The 20,965-nt window shown below is 39.3% G+C and overlaps 1 protein-coding gene across 1 annotated transcript; it reads left to right on the top strand.

Annotated features, from left to right (window-relative positions):
* The first annotated feature begins 296 nt into the window (after positions 1 to 296).
* Positions 297 to 20,354, top strand: LOC126484403 (zinc finger protein 845-like). Its single transcript, XM_050107903.1, has 2 exons — positions 297 to 942; positions 19,243 to 20,354. Exons 1-2 carry the CDS (start codon positions 445 to 447, stop codon positions 20,002 to 20,004), a joined length of 1,260 nt encoding a protein of 419 aa, XP_049963860.1. The 5' UTR covers positions 297 to 444; the 3' UTR covers positions 20,005 to 20,354.
* Positions 20,355 to 20,965: the final 611 nt, after the last annotated feature.

Genomic DNA, 20,965 nt, shown 5'->3' with positions numbered 1-20,965 from the left:
TATTTTTTCGTCGACACATTATACCGGACGGCTATGCAATTATTTGTTGTAGGCAAGTCGCCTACAAGCTTTTTGGCCACTTGGTGCGCTCTTATCGCTGTGAGTAACAATGCGGAGACTGAGTGTTGGGATTTTACGTTAGAGTGCTAGAACGATAAAGAGAAAGCTCGAATCAACGTTCCTATCATATGTGACTGACTAGAGCCTCTGCTACTATGTCGGCTGACCGCGATAGGTCGAATAAATACTCGAATCAAGCGATAAATCGATGTACGGTTGTGTATTGGTGTTTATAGTCGAACAATGTGCGTTTCTGTTTACAAACATTTCTTGCTGTTGACATTTATTACATTTACTATAGATATTTGTAAATGATGGTGTTATAGTTTCCAGTAATGACGGCTAATTTCCATTTGAACTGGTATACGGTTTAGAACATATAGAATGGAGCTACTAAATTACAGTAATATTAGTGGAGAGAGCTCTCACTGCCTCGTTTGTGGTTCGCATTCGTTATCGCATTACGTTGATCTGACTTTAGACACTTCATACACAGCCCAGAGTGAGACACCGGTAAAAGACAAACTGAGAGCAATAATTGGAGATAAGTGGATAATACCACAACCCAACCCTTCGGTTTTAGTGTGTATTCCGTGCGTTCAGTTAGTCAATCAATACGACATTGTTGAAGGTCAGCTGTATAGCATAAAGGCACAGCTATGTGAGAAGTATGTTAGTTTCCATGGCAGCATAGAATCGACAGAAATACAGCGTGCAACATGCATGGATGTGGACAAACAAAACGCCGAAGACAGCGGATGCACAAGAGGCAAACGACAGGCAGCTCAGAAAACACGCAGTTCTTCTGGGAGGAAGAAGAAATTAGGATCTGAGAAAAAGGAACTTCTGACGTTAGAACCTATTCATAATACCTGCGCTCAGGTACTGGAAATTATGGATAACTTGCCCTTGAATTTGACTTACATACTCCTGTTGCTTAGGATTTAGAGACAAAGTGACGGGATTCATTGTCAGAATTGATAACATTTACGTGTTATTTAATACAGAATGCTAAAATAAAAATGTTAATCATCGTTTGATTATTTTGTACAGAACTTAGAAAAGTTACTGCTAAAAAGGTATACAATGCACAGGATGCAGCGAATATAGCATAGGAAAAAATTTGTGTCTTAATTATGTACAAAAATATTATAAATCTCATGATTTATAATTCTTCTACATATCTCACAGATAATTCAAAATACACATGCTGTTACCAGAAACTGCTGTTTGTTGTATTTACAAACCATTCTGTGCAGGATGTTCCGAAACTATTCGTTCAGATTAATACAGGAGCACATCAAAGCAAATATATTGAGTTATGGTATGTATGATCACTGGTGGCAATTTCTGATGCTAAGGACAATTTACACAGAAGATCGTTTAGCATGCTAATTACAACAGTGGCATTCACAGGAACTGCTCATATGTGCGATCATTGGTGTGTGTGCATTGTCTGACCAATGATTGTCATGTCTGAAACTTCCTGGCAGATTAAAACTGTGTGCCCGACCGAGACTCGAACTCAGGACCTTTGCCTTTCGCGGGCAAGTGCCCTACCAACTGAGCTACCGAAGCACGACTCACGCCCGGTACTCACAGCTTTACTTCTGCCAGTACCTCGTCTCCTACCTTCCTTCCTACCTACCTTCGGTAGCTCAGTTGGTAGAGCACTTGCCCGCGAAAGGCAAAGGTCCCGAGTTCGAGTCTCGGTCAGGCACACAGTTTTAATCTGCCAGGAAGTTTCATATCAGCGCACACTCCGCTGCAGAGTGAAAATCTCATTCTGGATTGTCAGGTCTGTTTTAAGGTTCCTGGAACGGTACTATCAGTGATGGCAACTCTATCGACAAGGTCTTCTCCTGTTTCCACATTAGTTTCACACACCAGTTGTTTCATATGCCTCTCCAGAGGAAAAATCCAAACATGAGGTCAGGTGACCTGGGTGGCCAGGCCATATCCATTAATTGCCAGAGGTGTCTCTCAGATGATTCCTCACAGCAAAACTGAAATGGACAGGTGCCCCATTGTGCTGGAACCTATCACCAGGAATGTCAGCCCACACATTAACACTGAATTACTGTTGATGAGCACGAGGTTGAGTACCTTGTGAATTCAAGTGTGTCCAAATGTACAAACTGTAGATATTTGAATATCAGGACCAGTCAGTGACACGAGCACATCTCACATCAACACCGGTAGGCTAACCAAAGTTCCCTGACATTGTAGGTTGACTTAAGAGACCATACGTTCCTTATTGACATGTATTTGTTTTGATGTTCTCTTTGTTGTGTATTAATTTAAACAAATAGTTTTGGAATACCCTGTTTATGACATTGGCAAGTCCACTGCATTACTTGCTGGGAACTGACAAATTACTTACAGAATTACTCTTAAAACAGGCTATTTTGCGCCATTTGCTTTTAGTTCACTTCGGGAAAAAAATCACCTAATTTTACATTTCTTGTTCACTTTTTACTAACAACATACTCTAATATCAGAACAACACTTCCTAAGAATTTTGTGTTACATGTTTCTTGAATGCTTCTGTTGTCTTCTCCTCCTCGTCCTTCTTGCTCTTCTTCTTCGGTATCTCTGTTTTACAACAGGTATTGACTAGATCTCTCCACTTTCTTCTGTTGTGCACTACTTCCATAATCTGCTAGTCACTTTGTCCTTTCTTAATGTTATCCAGCATTTGAAGTCTTCCTCTGGCTGTCTTTCCTCATTCGTACTGTGTCCACCACTTTCCTTTTCTATCCTATTCTTGAAGATACTTCTTGATTCTGCCATTTCATTTCATGTTTAGCGTTCTTCACTGAAACCACATTTCAGAATTATTTAAGTATTTTTCCTCATTCTTCTTGACTGGCCATGATTTGCTGCCAGACAACACTACACACCAGATAAAAAACCTGGCGAATCCTTCTCTTAATTCTATCAGAATTGTTTTTGCTGTCAACAAACCAGTTTTTTTAAAAGCTCCTTGACACATGGATATTCTGCCTTTTACTTCCTTCACACAGCTTGAATTTTCTGTCAGTAAACTTCTTAAGTACCTGAAGGATTTTACTTGTTCCAAAGTCATTCCTTCCAATGATATTTTGACAGAACCTGTATCTCTACTAATTCTCATTGCTTTGGTTTCTAGTACAGTTATCCCCATTCCATACATTTTGTATCACTCTTATGATCCTCACCATCATAAATTGTTGTTCTCTCTCTGTTTCACCAACACTGCTTGATCATCTGTATATGCGTACTTAATCACCTTTATCCTCTCTCCTCCTCCTGCTAAGCCCCTTGGTTTTCGTTGATGTGTTGTCTTAGTTTTTGGTATAATTATTGCAAAGTGTTGTTGATAAACAATGTCCTTGTGTAATATGGTACCTCTTCCAATTTTACAGCCCCTTAATGCTACTAGTATTAGGTCTATATAGCTTAAATAGCTTTTGTTCTTCTAAGTCTGAAGCTCATCTGTACTATTTTCTTCTCATTTACCAGCATGCAGATGTTTCTAAACAGCATTTATGCACAGTGTGAGCCATCCATGTATGTACTGAATTGTGATATAATTTACATGTAACCTACCTGTAATATGTTTGTCTGTATGATTCAATGATAGCCTAGGTTTTGCCCGTCTGTTTTGCTCATTATACATTGTTAATGTCTTCTGTAGGTTTAGTGGTGATGGCGATCCATTGAAGGTAACAATGTGTGCATTATATTGTATACTATCCTTTTATGTTGTTTTCTTTGTTTTATGAAGTTGCAATGATAGAACTGTAGTGTACCCCGAGGCCTAGGTTGGGTTGGAATGTGATAGTTTTGTTGTGAGTTGGTGAAGCAAATGGATGTATCACAACAAAAAACTATTTTTGTTAAACAAAGTTCATGGTGACAGACTGATCTGTTTTGTAGGTTAGGCTATGATTTGGTGAAGCCAATGAATGTTTCATGACAGTATTTTTTATATGCATTCCATATTTATGTTTATGTCTCTGATGAGCACCTGTATTAACTCACTATGGTTTGATTTTTTTCAAGTTTTTAATGTGTTTGTAAGCATTAGTAACAACATTCGGGCCAACGGAAGTGTCCAATTCCACCTGTCTGCTTTGGCCCTTGACATCATGGTGTGGTATGTGAGGTCATCTTGGCACAGAGTTTTTAGCTGGTTGTGTTTGTAGGTGTTATGTCGTCATATTTGATGGTGTCCTTTGGCAGTGGCTGTAGACGTGCTGAGTTTAACTTGTGGTGCTGGGTTCATTTGAGTTTTGATTGTCATCATGCTAACATGGTTTTGAGTTTAGGTAGTTGGTGTGACAATGTGGATTGTGGAAGTGTTTTCAGTGAGTGATTAAGATTCTTTTTAGTTTGTTAGGTCTGATCAGTTTGGTGTCTGTTGTGTGGAAAGCAACCTAATTTTTTTAAATCTTTTTTTAAATTTATTTTTTCCATTTGGTATCGGTATGACAGTGATGTTCACGAGTGTATCATTATGTTCTGAGATTGGTAATGATATGATGTCTATTATACAGCTTCTGCAGATGTTCAGTCTTATTGCTGAGTATGTTAGGTACCACATTTGTGGCATGGCGTTGTCAGCGCGTGCGTGTATAAGTCACTTTTGTTTTGGTGCTATTGTATAATAATTGTGATGTTTTGTATGTTGTATAGTCATGGTAAGTTGGTTGTGTTTTAATAGATATAATGAATATGGTGTATTTGGGTTTTTGAGTTGTGAGGGTTTTGGTTCTACTTTTCCGAGTTGTAGGTGTTGGTTTTTTGGTACCGATAGCTGCTATATAGATCATGGGAAATGTCCAATGCCACTTTTTGGCTTTGTAGGTGTTTGTTTTTTAGTGTCGGTAGTTGCGGTTAGCTATATAGGTCAAGGGAAGCGTCCTATTCATGTGATTTTGTTGGAGTAGCGGAATGCTGTAATTAAAATTTTTCTTATATTATTTGTTTTGGGATGGTGCAATGTTTTTTTTAATTTTGTATATTTAGCTTGTCCCTGTCCTAAACCCCCAATATTCTGCAGTTGTCCGGTTTGTTTCAGTTTATTTTTGGAGTGAGATTTTATTGTGTCATTTTTACTTTTGTTCGTGTTTGCTGGCATGTGTCTGTAGTGACATCACTGTCTTCGTTTTTTATACGCTGGAAGTAGTCATTTCTGCCATATTGATGATGTCATTGGTCAAAGGAAACGGATGAAATTGGACACTTGTGTAATGCCCAATATTCCCAGCTGAGAACCCCAGTTATCTTTAGCTCTACACCTACTTCTACATGATTAGTCTGCAATTCACAATTGGCAGAGGATTCATCAAACTGCCTTTAAAGTACTTCTCTACCAACCCACTCTTGAACAGTGTGCAACAAAAATGAACACTTTAAGTCTTTCCATGTGAGCTCTGATTTCTTTTGTTTTATTATGATGATCATTTTTCTCTATGTGGGTGCTGCCAACAAAATATTTTCACACTTTGAGGACAAAGTTGGTGATTGATTGAAATGTCATGAGAAGATCCTTCTGCAGCGAAAAATGCCATTGTTTTAATGTCTGCTACCCCAATTTATGTATCATATATGTGGCACACTCTCCCGTATTCCACAATAATTTTATTTTGCTAATGATTGTGTATTGTTAGTGACATCTGTCATTGGTCATTTCGTAACCCTTGTATACTTGTCATGTTGGTGACATCTGACATCTGGCTGTCAGTGTGGTCACATTGTTAAGTAATCCCTATGCTGCTTCTGCTGCCACAAAAACTTATGCTGTAAATCACAATCATTGTTACTTTTCATAAAAGGGCTAGTACAATCTGAAAACAGCATTGGCTCTGTTGCTGGCAAGTGGTTTGTTATAGTATTTATAAAAGTCGGGCATAAAAGTCACCTGACACAGAACCCTGAGGTATACCGTAACTAACTTTCCTATATCCTAGAAAGTAATTTCCGTTTTCATGACATATTCCCACAATCTACTTTGTGTGTTGCAGGCAACTCTACAGATACGACATATGTATAATGCCGGGTAGCATTACAAATTGGCCTTTATACTGCCACATTGCTTGACAGAATAAATATTTTTGATTTAGCTTCTACATCATAATTTCAAATTACTGAAAAAATGTTGTTGTACCTGTGTCACTGTACGAAAATATAGTTAATCATGAATTAATCAACTTGTTAGAGAAATATTTCACCACAATCTTGTAATTATTGTAAATTGAAAGTGTTAGTGCTCAGAAATAGATGAGGATGTGCCTCTTCTGCATACAAAACACAATTAGACTGCTCCCATTGAGTGTTAAAAGTACCATGTTCCCTTGATTTATTGTGTCTCTCTGTTGATAGCACCTCCATCACATAGTTTGTACTGTGATATGTATTAGATACCATTTTCCCTTGGTACATCAAAGCCTTTTGATAGGCCAAATCCAAATGTTGATAATTAAGTATATGTTTAAAAACAAAGATGATGTGACTTACCATACGAAAGCACTGGCAGGTCGATAGAAACACAAACAGACACATACATACACACAAAAATCAAGCTTTCGCAACAAACTGTTGCCTCATCGGGAAAGAGGGAAGGAGAGGGAAAGACGAAAGGAAGTGGGTTTTAAGGGAGAGGGTAAGGAGTCATTCCAATCCCGGGAATACTCTTTGTCTTTAAATATGTCTGCTTGTGTCTGTATATGTGTGGATGGATATGTGTGTGTGTGCGAGTGTATACCCGTCCTTTTTTCCCCCTAAGGTCTTTCCGCTCCCGGGATTGGAATGACTCCTTACCCTCTCCCTTAAAACCCACTTCCTTTCGTCTTTCCCTCTCCTTCCCTCCTTCCCGATGAGGCAACAGTTTGTTGCGAAAGCTTGATTTTTGTGTGTATGTATGTGTCTGTTTGTGTTTCTATCGACCTGCCAGCGCTTTCGTATGATAAGTCACATCATCTTTGTTTTTGAATATATTTTTCCCGCGTGGAATGTTTCCCTCTATTATATTGATATCATTAATTAAGTATATGGATTTACTGGATGGGGCAAGGAATATAAAATGTTTTGCATTAACATTTATTTGTTGCAGTTCTCACCGATGTTTAGATACAGTGCATGTGAGTGTGAAAAATCTGATCCCATCAATTATAAACTTATTACTGATATGCTTCTGTACAAACTGCCAAGTGATGTAACACAGTTACAGCTCTCATTCCAGAGCAGCTGGTGGTCCATTCTAACGATTTCCATTTGAATGAATTCATTGTAGTATTGATGGAACATCAGACTCTAGTCAGTCTTTCTTCCTTCGTTACAAACTGTAATTAATTTAATCATACTCACCTGGATAGCTGAGTGTGTTAAGGCACCCACATCCAGAACACTGTTAGGTGCATTGGCCCTGGATTGAATCTGCCTCATGGGTTAATAATGGGAGCTGGTGTCGCAGCTAGCTGGGATGTGGATTTTTAGCAGTTTCCCACATCCATTTAGTAAATACCAAGCTGGTTAGAGGGTTCCTTCTCAGTTACATGATGCACAAACACTTTGAAAAATATCTTCTGGGTATTACGCCACATCATTGCTAAAAGCTAACAACAATAATAAACTAAAATTGACATTTTGGCCGAATTGCAACGGTCTTCCTCAGGGCACAACAGGCCCTGAGGAAGGCCGTTGCAGTTCGGCCAAAACGTCGGTTTTAGTTTATTGTTGTTGTTAGTTTTTAGCAACGACGCGGCATAATACCCAGCGGCTGCGGAAGCCTACATTCTTATAACTTTGAAAAATGATGCAACAGTTGACCATGTGAATTACACTAGATGTAAACGGAGGACAAACCACCCAGTGCACCTTAACAAACCAACTAATAATTGCAACCAAAATATATAGTTCATTCTAGGACATTTTTAATAGCCACTTTATGTTCTGGGGATTTGAGGAGGGGAATGAGATTGATGAAGCAGTAATTGGCTGAATCCAGTAACTCAAACTTAATTCACAATAGAAAACTACGATCATCTTCCAACAGAGGACACTGAAAGTGAGGATACAATCCTGATATGATTTTTATCAGTGAAGAAACAGCTTCACAATATTTCAAGTGCATAGTTCCTCCAATTCCAAGGACCCAACATAGACGTAGGACACCATGTGTCAGATCACTGGAGTTATAAGAACCCAGGCAGTTCCATTCAGAAGAAAATACAGTTTCAAGAAAGCAAACTTGAATGTGTTCTCAGAGACACTAGAAAACCTTGTGTTGAAAATAAATCCTTGTCATGAAGCATATGAAGATTTTGTAGGAACCATTTGGGAGTCATCTCTCAAATCCTTCCCCTGTGAATGCCGTACCAACTCATTCTTTGTCTTAGTAAAGGAAACACCCATCTGTTGGAAGAATACATGAGCTCTTTGAAGAAAATCCTTTTAAGGAGCAAACATCACATGTTGCTTTAAAACTTATTTGATCTTTACATAAGGTAAGAGAAATTCTGGATGGAAATGCTAGAAGAACTAGACATGACCAAAAGTAGTCAAATCACATGGAATCTTCTGTGTCGCCTGAGTAATGAGCAAACCTAAAAGAAAACTCACCCAAACATTTCCCCAAGTGAAATAGCCACACAACTTCTTAAAATTGGCAAAACAGAAAAATGTGGCAAAGGACCTAAGATCCAGAGGCAAGAACACCTAGAAACGAATGCACTGCCAACTCCATTTAGTGAAAAGAGGTGCAAAAAGCTATACAGCAATATAAGAACAACAAGGCATGTGGCTTGGATGACAAACGAATCGAGCAGATAAAGAAATTTGGACAACAACACTGAAATGGCATGTGGAATTATACAGTAACTACTTAAAACAGAGCAATATTCCAAAAATGTGGAGGGAATCATGATAAATACTATCTTGGAAACAGAAAATGAGCCTTCTGAGCCTCAGAGCTATTGGCTTACCTGATTATTATGCTGTATTTATAAGATATTTGAAAGGATGCTTTTGAACCATCTGTCACTGAAGATTGATAGCTCATTTACAGCTGAACAGGCCAGTTTCAGACCACAAAGAAACTGTACAGCACAGGCAGTTCATCAATGCAGCACGTAGAAGATGTATTTGAAAGGGGGAAGGTCACCAGAGTGGCATTTATCAAACTTTGGTCTGTTTATGACATGTCCAGTATCACATAATGCCTCAGAAGAGATATGCACTGACCCAGGACTATGGTGTCACTAGAATAACTGTGGCCATACAGCAAAATAAAAGATTCTTTGTTGAATTTCAAAAAAGATATAACTGCTGGAAGAAACAAAGAAATGGTCTACCACAAGGGAGTGCACTGTTGCCTTTGCTCTTCAAATTTTACAAAAATGATCAACCAAGGCTTAATTCATGCAAGAGTTTCATAGGTGTTGATGACTGTGCTTTGACAGTGTAGACAGATGACTTTGAAGAAGCAGAACAGGTGCTATAACAAGAACCACCTGATGAAAAACCTATTCAAAATTCAAGTCTGTGCTATGCACTTAAGAAATAGACAGGCAAGAAGAAAACTGAAAATGATTTGGGAAGGAATCAAGCTGGAGCATTGTTTTTATACCCAAGTACCATGGAATTGCCTTAGACTGCTCACTTACCAGTGGAACTGCCTTAATGCCTAATGTAAGGTGTCAGGCCAAGATGACATCATCCAGAAACTTGTTGGTGGTTATTGGAGTGCCCAACTCAAGGTGGTCTGTACTTCTGCTGTGGTACTCTGTTTCTCGGCTGGTGAATATGCCTGCCCAGTGTTGCATAAACCTATCCCTCTGAATGAAGTAGATGTAGCCCTTAATGAAACAGTAAGATTGATGATTGGATGTCTGGAACCAACTCCTTGGTGCAGCAGTTGGCACACTGGACTCGCATATTGGAGGATGATGGTTCAAACCCATGTCCGGCCATCTGTATTTAGGTTTCCCATGAGTTCCCTGAATTGCTCAAGGCAAATGTCGGTATGATTCCTTTGAAAGGGCATGCCAATTTCCTTCACCATCCTTGATAAATTGTGCTGCATGGCAGGCATATCTTGTTCTGACATATGTTGGAAAGTAGCCACAAATGCCAAAAGGAAGAAAGTCAAAAACACGAGTTACACACACTGCATGCACATACTACTCCAAGATCTAGGCTGAAGTCAATATCTGCACTATATACATCAGCCAGGGAAGTGAGAAAAAAACTGTGGACAGCCAAAATAAGTCATCTGCAAGCATAGCTCCTTCTGACGTGTGTTGGGAAGCAGCCACAAGGGAAGTAACAACAAATGCCAAAAGAAGGAAAGTCAAAAACATGAGTTACACCCACTGCATGGACATGCTCCTCCAAGACCAAGGCTGAAGTCAATAATATCTGTACTATATATGTCAGCCAAGGAAGTGAGAGAAAAACTGTGGGCAGCCAAAATAAGTCATCTGCAAGAAAGGGTAAAGCCAGCAGTATGCTTACCAGTTGGACACTACTTAGACTGGTCACATGGAGATCACTGAACAGTTTACAAGGGGGCATTGGCAAACCTAAGGACAACCTAATGAAATGGGGATACTTTAAAGGGCCAACACTTTGTGAATGTGGAGAAGTATAGACAACAAAACGTTTTGCCCCGGTTTATGCTCCTGACTCAAGTAAATAAATTACCTCATCATTCTGATTAATGAAGCAAACAAATTCATCAATTTCAATTACAAATGAGTTACAACCACTGGATCACCATACTCCACCAGGATGAAGACTGAAGTCTAGGAAGACTTTAAGACTATGAAAAACTCCTCTTCCACATCTTGACAATTCATCTCAAAAATGTGTCATTACTGAAAGATGTGGATTTCATCATAGCATATCCATCAGGCCCTAGCATTGTTCAAACATTTTTTTTAACTGCAGGTAATGTGTAAGTGTTTCAGTGGTTGTATGTGCTTCTCTGAGTAACATTCCTTAATTGTTATGTTTATCAAACGTATATCATAGCTTTGTTTGAATATATCCTGCCCGACACGCCCACCATGGAAAACTGATGGTCCTTGTAGAAAATCAATTGTTTTGGCACGATTAACATTCATATTATAATCAGTCTCAATGTCAAGAACTGTTTTGTAGATCGTAGGACACCAACATTAAACATGATGCGTGCGATTGCGAGGCATCTTGCCGACTGACTGCTGTCTTACCAGGATATGCAGTAATATAGCAATGCACACATAGGATGACGCCAGGGACTGATAATGGACTTAGAGTATTCTGGCAGCAGAGGAGAGACCCTATCCTGGATGCATGCTGTAGACTAGCAGCGCACGTCCCCATGGGCCGAGGTGGCACGACAATAGTAGCGGCCTAGGTCGTCGGCCGCACAGCGCATTCCCATTGATTACGCAAGATATGTTTACACACAGAGAGGTCAGGCTTGGAGTTAGTGGGTGAATAAGACGAGAAATTAAAACACTTTTCCAACAGATCGATATAATTTATTGAACAAACTGTCGCATCAGAAAAGAAGGCAGAAACGAAATGATACTCTATGGTTTGAGAGGGTATGTAATGTTACTTCAGTGGTTACAATACTGAATCAGATTTACCAAGACCTTGGCAATATGAGCTCACTTTCAGTAGGACATGCATCCCCTCTGGCAGGAATGCTTGCACGTGTTCAATTGGGAAAGATGTCATAAAACCGTTGTATATTCCCCAGGGACAACCTGGTGCATGACTGGTCCTTAATATACTGGTCACCAACAGTGGGATAGAGTTGGCATTTAAGTTGATCCCATAAGTGTTCTGTTGTGACAGACCTGGGGCTCTTACTGGCCGTGGGAGTACCTCAATGTCACACTGAGACATTTGTCATGTGTGCTCGAGCATTATCCTGTTCAAAAATGGCACCGTGATACCGTCATGTGAGAGATAGCACATAAGGATCCAGATGTCCATGATGCACCCTTGTGGTATCACAGTTCCCTCATCACCACCAGGCACGACCTGAAATCATACCCGATGGCTCCCCACACCACTGATGTCAGAAGTAACGTTGCTGTGCCACTCCAAAATGTTGGAAGAATGGGACCTCTTCCCAAGTCACCACTTTATTCGTTGAAGATTGTCATCCAGGTTCGTCATTTAGCACAGTGTGACACCATTCATCAGCAGCCCGTGCTTCCGAGTCACAGCACCACTGCATATGCAGCTGTTGCGTTGTGTTAATAGCAGCCTATAAATGGGGTGGTAACACCCCAGTCTGGCTGCTGCTAGCTTCTGATCTCTGATGACATGGAAAGTTGCAGGGAGTCTCCTATTGTTTTCAGGTGGCAGAGACAGATATGAAGGGTTTACAATGTGTTTGGTGCATGTCCTTCCTTGTGGTGGTCAGATGTGGTCAACTGGAACTTTGACAATGAGTATGCCTTCCTTCACGTTCCCATGCTGCCCATTGTAGGGCCACTGTCACATTCGAATGCTCCACAAATCTGGATACTCCACGATTTGACTAGCTGGCCAAATGGAGACACACAACGAGGCCCGTTTCAAACTGTCTTATGTTCTGATAACGCTGTCTCACACAAGTAGGTGGCATCTCCATTCCTTGCAACGATCACTCTACATCTGACACTGTTCACGTCTATTATGTACATTATCAGGCCTGGTAACAACACTAAACATGAACAACACTAATGCTCTTGGGCAGCCACTCTACCTTTCATAGATAATTGCAGCTCTAATCATTTACCTGCCTGCCAATGTTTTGTGCATGTACCAAGTTACAGTGACATCTGACGGTATCTTCTGGGTGCTTTACTTTTTTTTATCAGTCAGTGTATATTTTCACTGGTAGTTCTTCATTTGTAGATCAGGGGATGAATCCATATTTTAAAAGTTTATTTGAATATTGACAGCACTCCTTTTTCTCAGTCCTTTTGAGAGAATATACTTATTTCACTGTCTAGATTCACAGTTTTTCATTGCACTTCACTGAAAACAGGCACAATGTACCACATGTACCCACAGTTTCAACAGTCTCAGTAAAAACACCTTGTTCTGTTACAGAACTTTCATTTACCGCCAACATGAAGTTTTTTGGTCACAATCTGCTGATCGACATGGATGAGCTTATTGAATTTCTCTTCATTGTGACCAACTGCAGTTTCGAAAAGTTAATGTATCATAGTATGAACTTTGGACAACTGTGCAATTGTCTGTGGATGTCATTTTGTGCAAATTTGTCAGAAACTCAACATCATATCTCCATTTCATAGACTATTCCAAGCAATTTTTCTTGTGGAATGAAGAAGAAACTGGAATTTGAGAATAGGAGTTTCTAACTGTAGAGATGGCTTGTTGTACTTTCAGAAACTGATATCAACTAATGCCATTGCCCCTGATGGTCTCATAAAATGAACTTACCAGAAATTAATGGGAAGGTTTGAGCTGCTCTATACAACTGGCACATGGTGTACACATTAAAGGGTGATACAAGATATGTTGAAGCATTACATTTGATACAGCCCTCATAACTAATTTGAGTTATGAATTTTTCATTCTATAATGGAAGTGTACTAACTTGCTATGTTCACTAAATGGGGCTAATTTAAATTTTTACACTTGTTTGTTTGTGTGTTTGTTTCCCTAATTATGGATGAGACTTTAAAATTTTCTGTTGGTTATGCCTAAATACAGTCACCATGTTAATATGAGTATTCTTTCCATTCAACTCTGAGGTGAAAATATCACTGACAGTTTTTACAAAAGTATTAGACCTAAGTACAGGGTGACCCAAAAGTCCGTAACATTTCAAAATTCAACACATCATTAAATAATGTATGTAGAGAGGCAAAAACTGACACAAATGCTTGAAATGACACAGGGTTTATTTGGGGGGAAAAAAAGGACCAACAGATGGCATTTCATTTGATACAAAATTAATAATTAGCATAACAACTGATTTTTGGCAAAGATAATGTTCTTTATAACAAATGCTCAACATGTCAGCCATCATTCATCAAAAGTATTTGTAGTCAAGGGACAATGTTGTAGGCAGCACTGTACAGTATGTCAGTAGGTATGGTGAGAAATTGCTGTTGGATGCCCTAATGAGGTTGGTCAGGCATGGTAGACTTTCAGCTTTAGGTAACCCCACAACCAATAATCACATGGATTGAGGTTTGGGGATCTGGGAGGCCAAGCATAATGGAAGTGGTAGCTTAGCACAATATCCTTACCAAATGATGTGTGCGAGAGATCTTTCACACGAGTATCGATATGGGGAGGAGCACCTTTGTGCATAAAAGTTGCACCTTCCAGAAGGTGTGTATCAGCGAGGCTAGGGATGATGCTATTCTGTAACATATCAGTGTATCTTGCACCCGTCATGCTGACAGTTTGAAATGCAGCACCCCACATTTCCTCAAAGAAAAAGGGTCTGATTCATGTGGCAAATCCAAACCACACATTGAGTTTCTCGTCATGCAATGAATTTTTCACGACAATTCTAGAATTTTGAGTAGCCTAAATTCTGCACTTGTGGGTATTGTTGACAGACCCTTGGAGTGTGAATTGGGCTTCATTGGTCCACAATATGTTAGACAACCAATTGTCATCTTCGTCCATTTTTTGAAGTGCCCATCCTGTAAATGCTCTCTGTGTCACAAACTGGTGGCTAACAGTTCATGATGACACTGGATTTTGTACAGATAGAATTGGAGGGTACGTCTTAGTGCTCTCCAAACAATAGTGCATGCAGTGCTGGCACAATGTATGACTACATGAACACTGACTTTACCAAGTGGAGATGAACGTGCTAAAGTCTTCATTTCTTCCTAAACTGCCCGAGCAGCAGTAGCGCTTGTGTCTCGTCACCCACTATGGGGCCATTCATCTAAACAACCTACGGCTTTGAACTTCATGACGATTTTCTTCACAATGATACTTGTCAGGGGACAGATACCCTTCTTATGGCGATAAGATAGTATGGCCGGAGTAGTAGATTCTCCATTTTGATAATAAAACTTCTGGCAGATCTGACTCACTCCCTCATTTTATTGATTCTCAAGTGGTGTCACTGATGTGTTGCAGACCATCACCACCTGTTGGCTGGTTTTTGTAGAGGTAGAAAGAGGAGACCGCTTGGAATATCCTGGTAGTGGACAAGATGTATGGTGTATACAAGGGCTGTTCAAAAAGTATCTGACTTTTATTTATAAAATAAATCTGTATTCAGATACAATTGCATGACACTAGTCACCTTCAAAGTAGTCCTCAGCAGCTTCTACACAACTCATCCAACACTGATGCCACTACTGGAAGCTTTGCTACAAAGTCCCTTTTGGTATGGTGCACAACTGCTTAATGTCTTCTCTGTTCTGGAATCTGATCTCTTTTAGAGCCTTTTTCAGTGTAGGGAAAGGCCAGAAGTCACTTGGTGCTTGGTTAGGGGAATAGGGAATTTGACAAACCACAGCCATTTTGTGTTTGGCCAGAAAACTCTGAATTAATTGATAACTGTGAGCAAGTGTGTTATCGTAGTGAAGGTGCCAACTGCTCGCTAACCACAGGTCTGGCTAGCTGCATATCACTGCTTAACCAAGGTGAAGCAGAACCTCTTGATAGTACTCATTATTGATGTTAGTACCTTCTAAGGCGTACTTGTGATGGACCATGCCATTGGAGTAAAAAAGGTGGTTAGCATGTCTTTCACATTGCTGCAGACCTGCCTCGCTTTTTTGGGTCTTGTGAGCAATGGATGCTTCCATTCCGATGATTGGAACTTTGTTTCTGGGTCTTACCCATAAACCCCAGAACACATAATCAGGAATCATTGTTTTAAGAAAGTTGGTCTTACTGTTCGCAGTATCCAGCATGACCTGTGTGATAACTGAATGAAGTTGCTTCTGCTCAGTTATTAGCAACTGTGGCACAATTTTTTTAAGATCCTCCTGAGGTCCAAATGTTTCCTTAAAACAGAATGAATGGATCCAATACTAATTTTAATCTTGTCTGCAAGTACTCTGATAATGCTTCGTCTATCCTGTATCACCAGGGTCCTTACGTGATCAATAACATTATCATTTGCAGATGTAGAGGGCCTACCTGAATGTGCTTAGCTCTTCACTGATTAGTGGCCATCTTTGAAGCAGTTGTGCTACTCCTTTACCCTTGTGGAACCCATTACTTTGTCCCTAAACACTTGTCAAATCTTGTGGATTGTTGAAACTTGAGAATCTCCAAGCTTAAAACAAAATTTTATGCAATTCTGGCATTTTGACCTCAACACAAAATCTGACAACTATCACTTACATGTGTTCACTTGTCAGTGGTTAGCCAGTGATTGGTTGTTTCCACAGCTGTGAAAAAAAAATCAGGCATGCACACTATGTGCTCCTACAAACAGAGAGTACACATGCCTCCATACCATTGTTGTTTCAACAATAAAAAGTAAGGTCAGATACTTTTTGAACAGCCCTTGTATATTGAGGGATTCATTGGTGGAGATTAATGCCTAGACTGCAGGAAGGGAGCGTTTGATATGGAAGTGGTCCCGTAGGACAGTGTCATCCTGGTTTCCATATTAGTCCTACTGATTCTCTCTTATGTCTGTTCCTGAAATGTGAAGAAGTTGCAGGTAGGGATGAAATTGAGTAAGATCAAATAAATAATGTTTTAAGGCATTAAGAGACGTAGTGTTCTAGGAGTGAGAGACAGTGTGTATATGGGATGGTGATGTGAAGTGTGATCACTTCAGTAGTGACAGGGAGGTCGCCAGATGGAAGAGATGTGAGAATTAGTTTGAGATGTTCCAGGAAGAGGTTTCTGTCTTTTATGTAGGCTGGGAGATTCTGTGTAATGGGCTGGAGATGTTCTGTACCAGGACTTAGATGCATTCAGGAATGGTTTTGAAGCCTGCTACACTTGTGTGGCAGGGGTGATTGCTATTGTGTATTTCGTGAAATAGGTAGAAGTTGGAGGTGTATTGGTCTGGAGGGGTAAGCTGTCCATGGAGTAAGTTGTGAGCCCTTGTGAGAGGCATAAGGTTTTTAGGATTTTCTGCAGTTCATTCTGGATGCACAGAATTGGAACATTGGGAACAGTTTTGAACACTGGGGTGTCTCAGAGCTGACAAAGCCCCTTTGCCATGTACTCACCATGGTCAGCTGCAATAGTAATAATCTTTTCAGGTAAGATGATAATATAATGGTCTGCTTTCAAGTTGTGATTAAGTTGGAACTCAGAATGAGTATGAGTTCAGGTTTAGGTGATACTTCTCAGGAAGAATTAGTAGACGATGCTCAATGAACAGAATTTGTGGTATGCCAATAGAGGGTGATTTTGGAGGAGAGCAGGAGGATCACTTTTGAGATTCAGATTGAAACAGTCCCTGGCAGAGTTTGATGCTCAGTCTTTTGATTGTGGATTGAGATTGTGTAGTGAAGTGGTTTTTGCAGTTGAGGTTATGGAGAACAGGTCTTTGAATTGGACACTAGTTGATTTTAGGTGTGAGACTGGGGGATTAGATGTTTGGAAAGAATAGATGTCCCAGAATCAGGGAAGGACCTCCAGGCAGATATTCCCTCTGAACACCCTGCTCCTCCCCCCCCCCCCCCCCCCCCCCATGCCATGCCCTTGTTTTTCAACAGGTACAGCTCCCACTTCCAAAAAAACTCAGAAGCATCATCCCCTCCCCCCCCCCCCTTTTCCCTCTACGCCCTTATCCCTCCATTCCATGTCATCCAGTATCACCCAACTACATCTGATTACATACTGTGCAAGGCTTTCCTGTTCCACTTGCAAATAGAGTGAGGATCACGGCCACTCGGGCTTCGAATGCTTCCATACGTTACTCTGCGAGGATGAGTTATTAGCACCCTCTCTCACCCATGTTATGCTTTTTTTATTTTTATTTTTTTTTGTTATTTAAGGCACTGTGTCACTTTTTACTTGCTTATCTTTATGTTTCCCTGTTCATCTCTTTTTTTGGTTTCTCCACATTCATTTTTCCACTTTCCTCTTAGTTATGAATTGCAATATTCATTTTACTTACCATTTTTCTTTCCCTTATTTAGTGTATTTGCCTTTCACACTGTCCTATCATCTCATGACTGAAACTGTCACATTGCTTACCAGTTTACTATTGGGATTACACGCTCTTTGATGCCTCCCCTTATCTTTCTCTTGTTTTGGCCTGTCAACAAGTGGGTACTCCCAACCTTGTGTCTGAGTGACATTTCCTTCCTTTCTAACCTCCTGCAACATCTCTCTCTTACCTCCCCGAAAAAGGAACGAACAGTTCCAAAACCTAGTATAATTGTTTGTGCTTTTATATGTGTCAGTTGCAACACTTAGCATTACGCCTCTGGTCAGCATTTGTGTCTTCTTGTAGTTTTATGTTTTTCTCATGTGAATTTAGATACTATTAATATAGCTTCTATTGATTATGTAACAGTTATTGTAAGTATAGTTTTCCTTTGACATGTGTGCCTAGTGCCCTTTATGTTCGCTAAAACCTTCAATATTACATCTTTATTGTCCACGTGAATTCTCATATATGATCTGTGATACTAATAAGATTAACCCATTTACCATTTGCAAGAACACCTTCATTCCACTCTTCCCATTTCACAGTCATCCACATTTCTGACACAATGTTTTATGACTTAGTTGTGTTTAGGTTATGTTGACACACCCATTATACATTGGCCATAGATATTATTTTTTATGATAATTTTATTGAAACAATTGCAATCTTTGTCTGCTGTGCCTGTTTTCTTATGCGAATATATGAAGGGCTTATTTCAATAGTGATACAAGTCCATTACCTCCACTTTCCTGCCTATAATGATTCTGAAATTAATGATCCAAACAAACAGAAAGAAAGGTTCATCTCTAGCAAGAAGCCATATGCTTGAATATTTCTGGTATCTCAACTGTAGATTTTTCAGCGCTCATTTAACTTCAGGGCTCTTTATCTCAATATGAATAAAATGACTTGTACCACTATTGAAATAAGCCCTTCATATATCAATGTTGTGTTTGTGATTTTTTTTTTAGGCAGAAGATGTTTTGAAATTATAACCAGGTAACTGAAAACCGGTAGAGATGGTATTTGTATTTTTGGTGTCTATAACAGTAATGCTATATACTTAATTACAGGGAAATGGAAAGAAAAATAAAGTGGGTCCCAGTTTTCATTGGCCTCAGAGTGCAGTTGATACCTTCCTGCAAAATACTACTCACTTGTCAGAGATTCCAGGAAATAGCCATGTAATACAAAGAGAAACGGATCACATAATACAGCCTTACAACAATAACATAGAAAATACTTCTTGGAAAACAACACAGACTGGATCAAATCTTTCCAATGAATCAAGCAAAACACATCTTCAAGATTCTCATAATGTATTGCCTGAAGATGAACTAAGTACAGAACAACCTGAAGCAGTATATGATGAACTTCATGGAATGTTGATTCCAGGTGAAAGATTACGGATAGGAATTGCATTGTGTGTTGAGGGGAGCACATCATACAATTGTTGTTACTGTGGTCATTTATTTATGAATGATGTGAACTTAAGAGGTCATGTTCTTTCTTCTCATCAACCTGAAGTTTTGACAGCGCAGATCCCAGTCGAGCTTGGATTGGGAACAAAAGTTAACTGTGGAGTTCAGTTATCAAATGTTACAGCTGTTTCTGAATTTGCAAAGCCATTTGTTTGTATTTTTTGTGATGGAGCATTCAAATTTAAGAGTAACGTATTTCTTCATTTCAAGGAGAAACATACGCCATATAAGCCATTTTCGTGTGTGGATTGCCAAGAAAATTTCAGGCGCACTATCGAACTTTCAAGGCATCGAGTGTATTATTGCCCCTTTAGGAAGAAGGCCCAAAATGTACATGAAAAGAAATTGAAATAATTTATTAAATCTATTGTAATTAATATTTTATGATTGAAATAAAAACTGCAGTTCATTTTATTACTGATGCAGTGAAGATTTATTTGCTATATAAAAGTTACTTCATAGGTGAAGCTCACTGAATATTTAGTAGTTGTTTCTAATACAGAAGAACATTTCAGACTTGAGTCTTTCTCTCTCTTTCCATCTCCATAAATATGAGCGGATCAGAAGATGGAAGCCTGTAAGCTCATCCCACTGCCCCTTTTCTGTTATTTCTACACCATGATCTTTCTTGTTTTGATGCATACACAATTATTTGTTTTTACTGTGTCACAGTATTTACCTTAAAAATAAAGAATCAACCTACATCCGTGTTAATCATATTCATTGAAGCTTTTCAGACAAAGCTACAGAATATGTTATGCTTGTATGGTCACCAAGATATAATTGTTGATTAGCCACAACATTTTGACTTTATGACTTGTAGGTGTCTTCAGGACCCAGGTGAGAATAACTTCATTTGTGTGAACATCCAAGAAAAATTTGAGGCAAAATTGTTTCAGGAGATGCAATGTGTAGTAGTACCAATACACACATATAAAGGTAAAAGTGAAACATTATCGAGATTTTGGAACTAGATGAAATGTATAGTTGTACCAATAGATGCATATACAAGTAAAAGTGAAACATTATCAAGCTTTTGGAACTAGTAGTTCCTTCTTTGAGTTCAAGAGAGAAGTAGGATGGATAAGATTAAAAAGGAAGGACAATTATAATTTCATTGACATGAAATGCATGAATATTGCGTTGATGAAATGAGTGAAGGGTGTTTCAAAATGAATATATAGGTTTTAAGACTTTGTAGCATTTACTACATTCAACTTACAATTATAAATGACACATCAAATGAAAGAGCAACTTGGACAGTTTTGTTTGTGTAGCTGTACACGAAGGGAGAGCATGAAACAACCGAGAGTGA

Source organism: Schistocerca serialis, chromosome 6 (genome assembly GCF_023864345.2).
Source record: "Schistocerca serialis cubense isolate TAMUIC-IGC-003099 chromosome 6, iqSchSeri2.2, whole genome shotgun sequence".
NCBI lineage: Eukaryota > Metazoa > Arthropoda > Insecta > Orthoptera > Acrididae > Schistocerca > Schistocerca serialis.
The sequence above is the reverse complement of the archived record's forward strand: the minus strand, read 5'-3'. Positions and strand labels throughout refer to the sequence as shown.

Coding starts and splice junctions, on each gene's coding strand:
- LOC126484403 (XM_050107903.1), top strand. CDS start 445: ATGGAGCTACTAAATTACAGTAATATTAGTGGAGAGAGCTCTCACTGC. Junction 943..19,242: donor TTCATAATACCTGCGCTCAG/GTACTGGAAATT, acceptor ACTTAATTACAG/GGAAATGGAAAGAAAAATAA.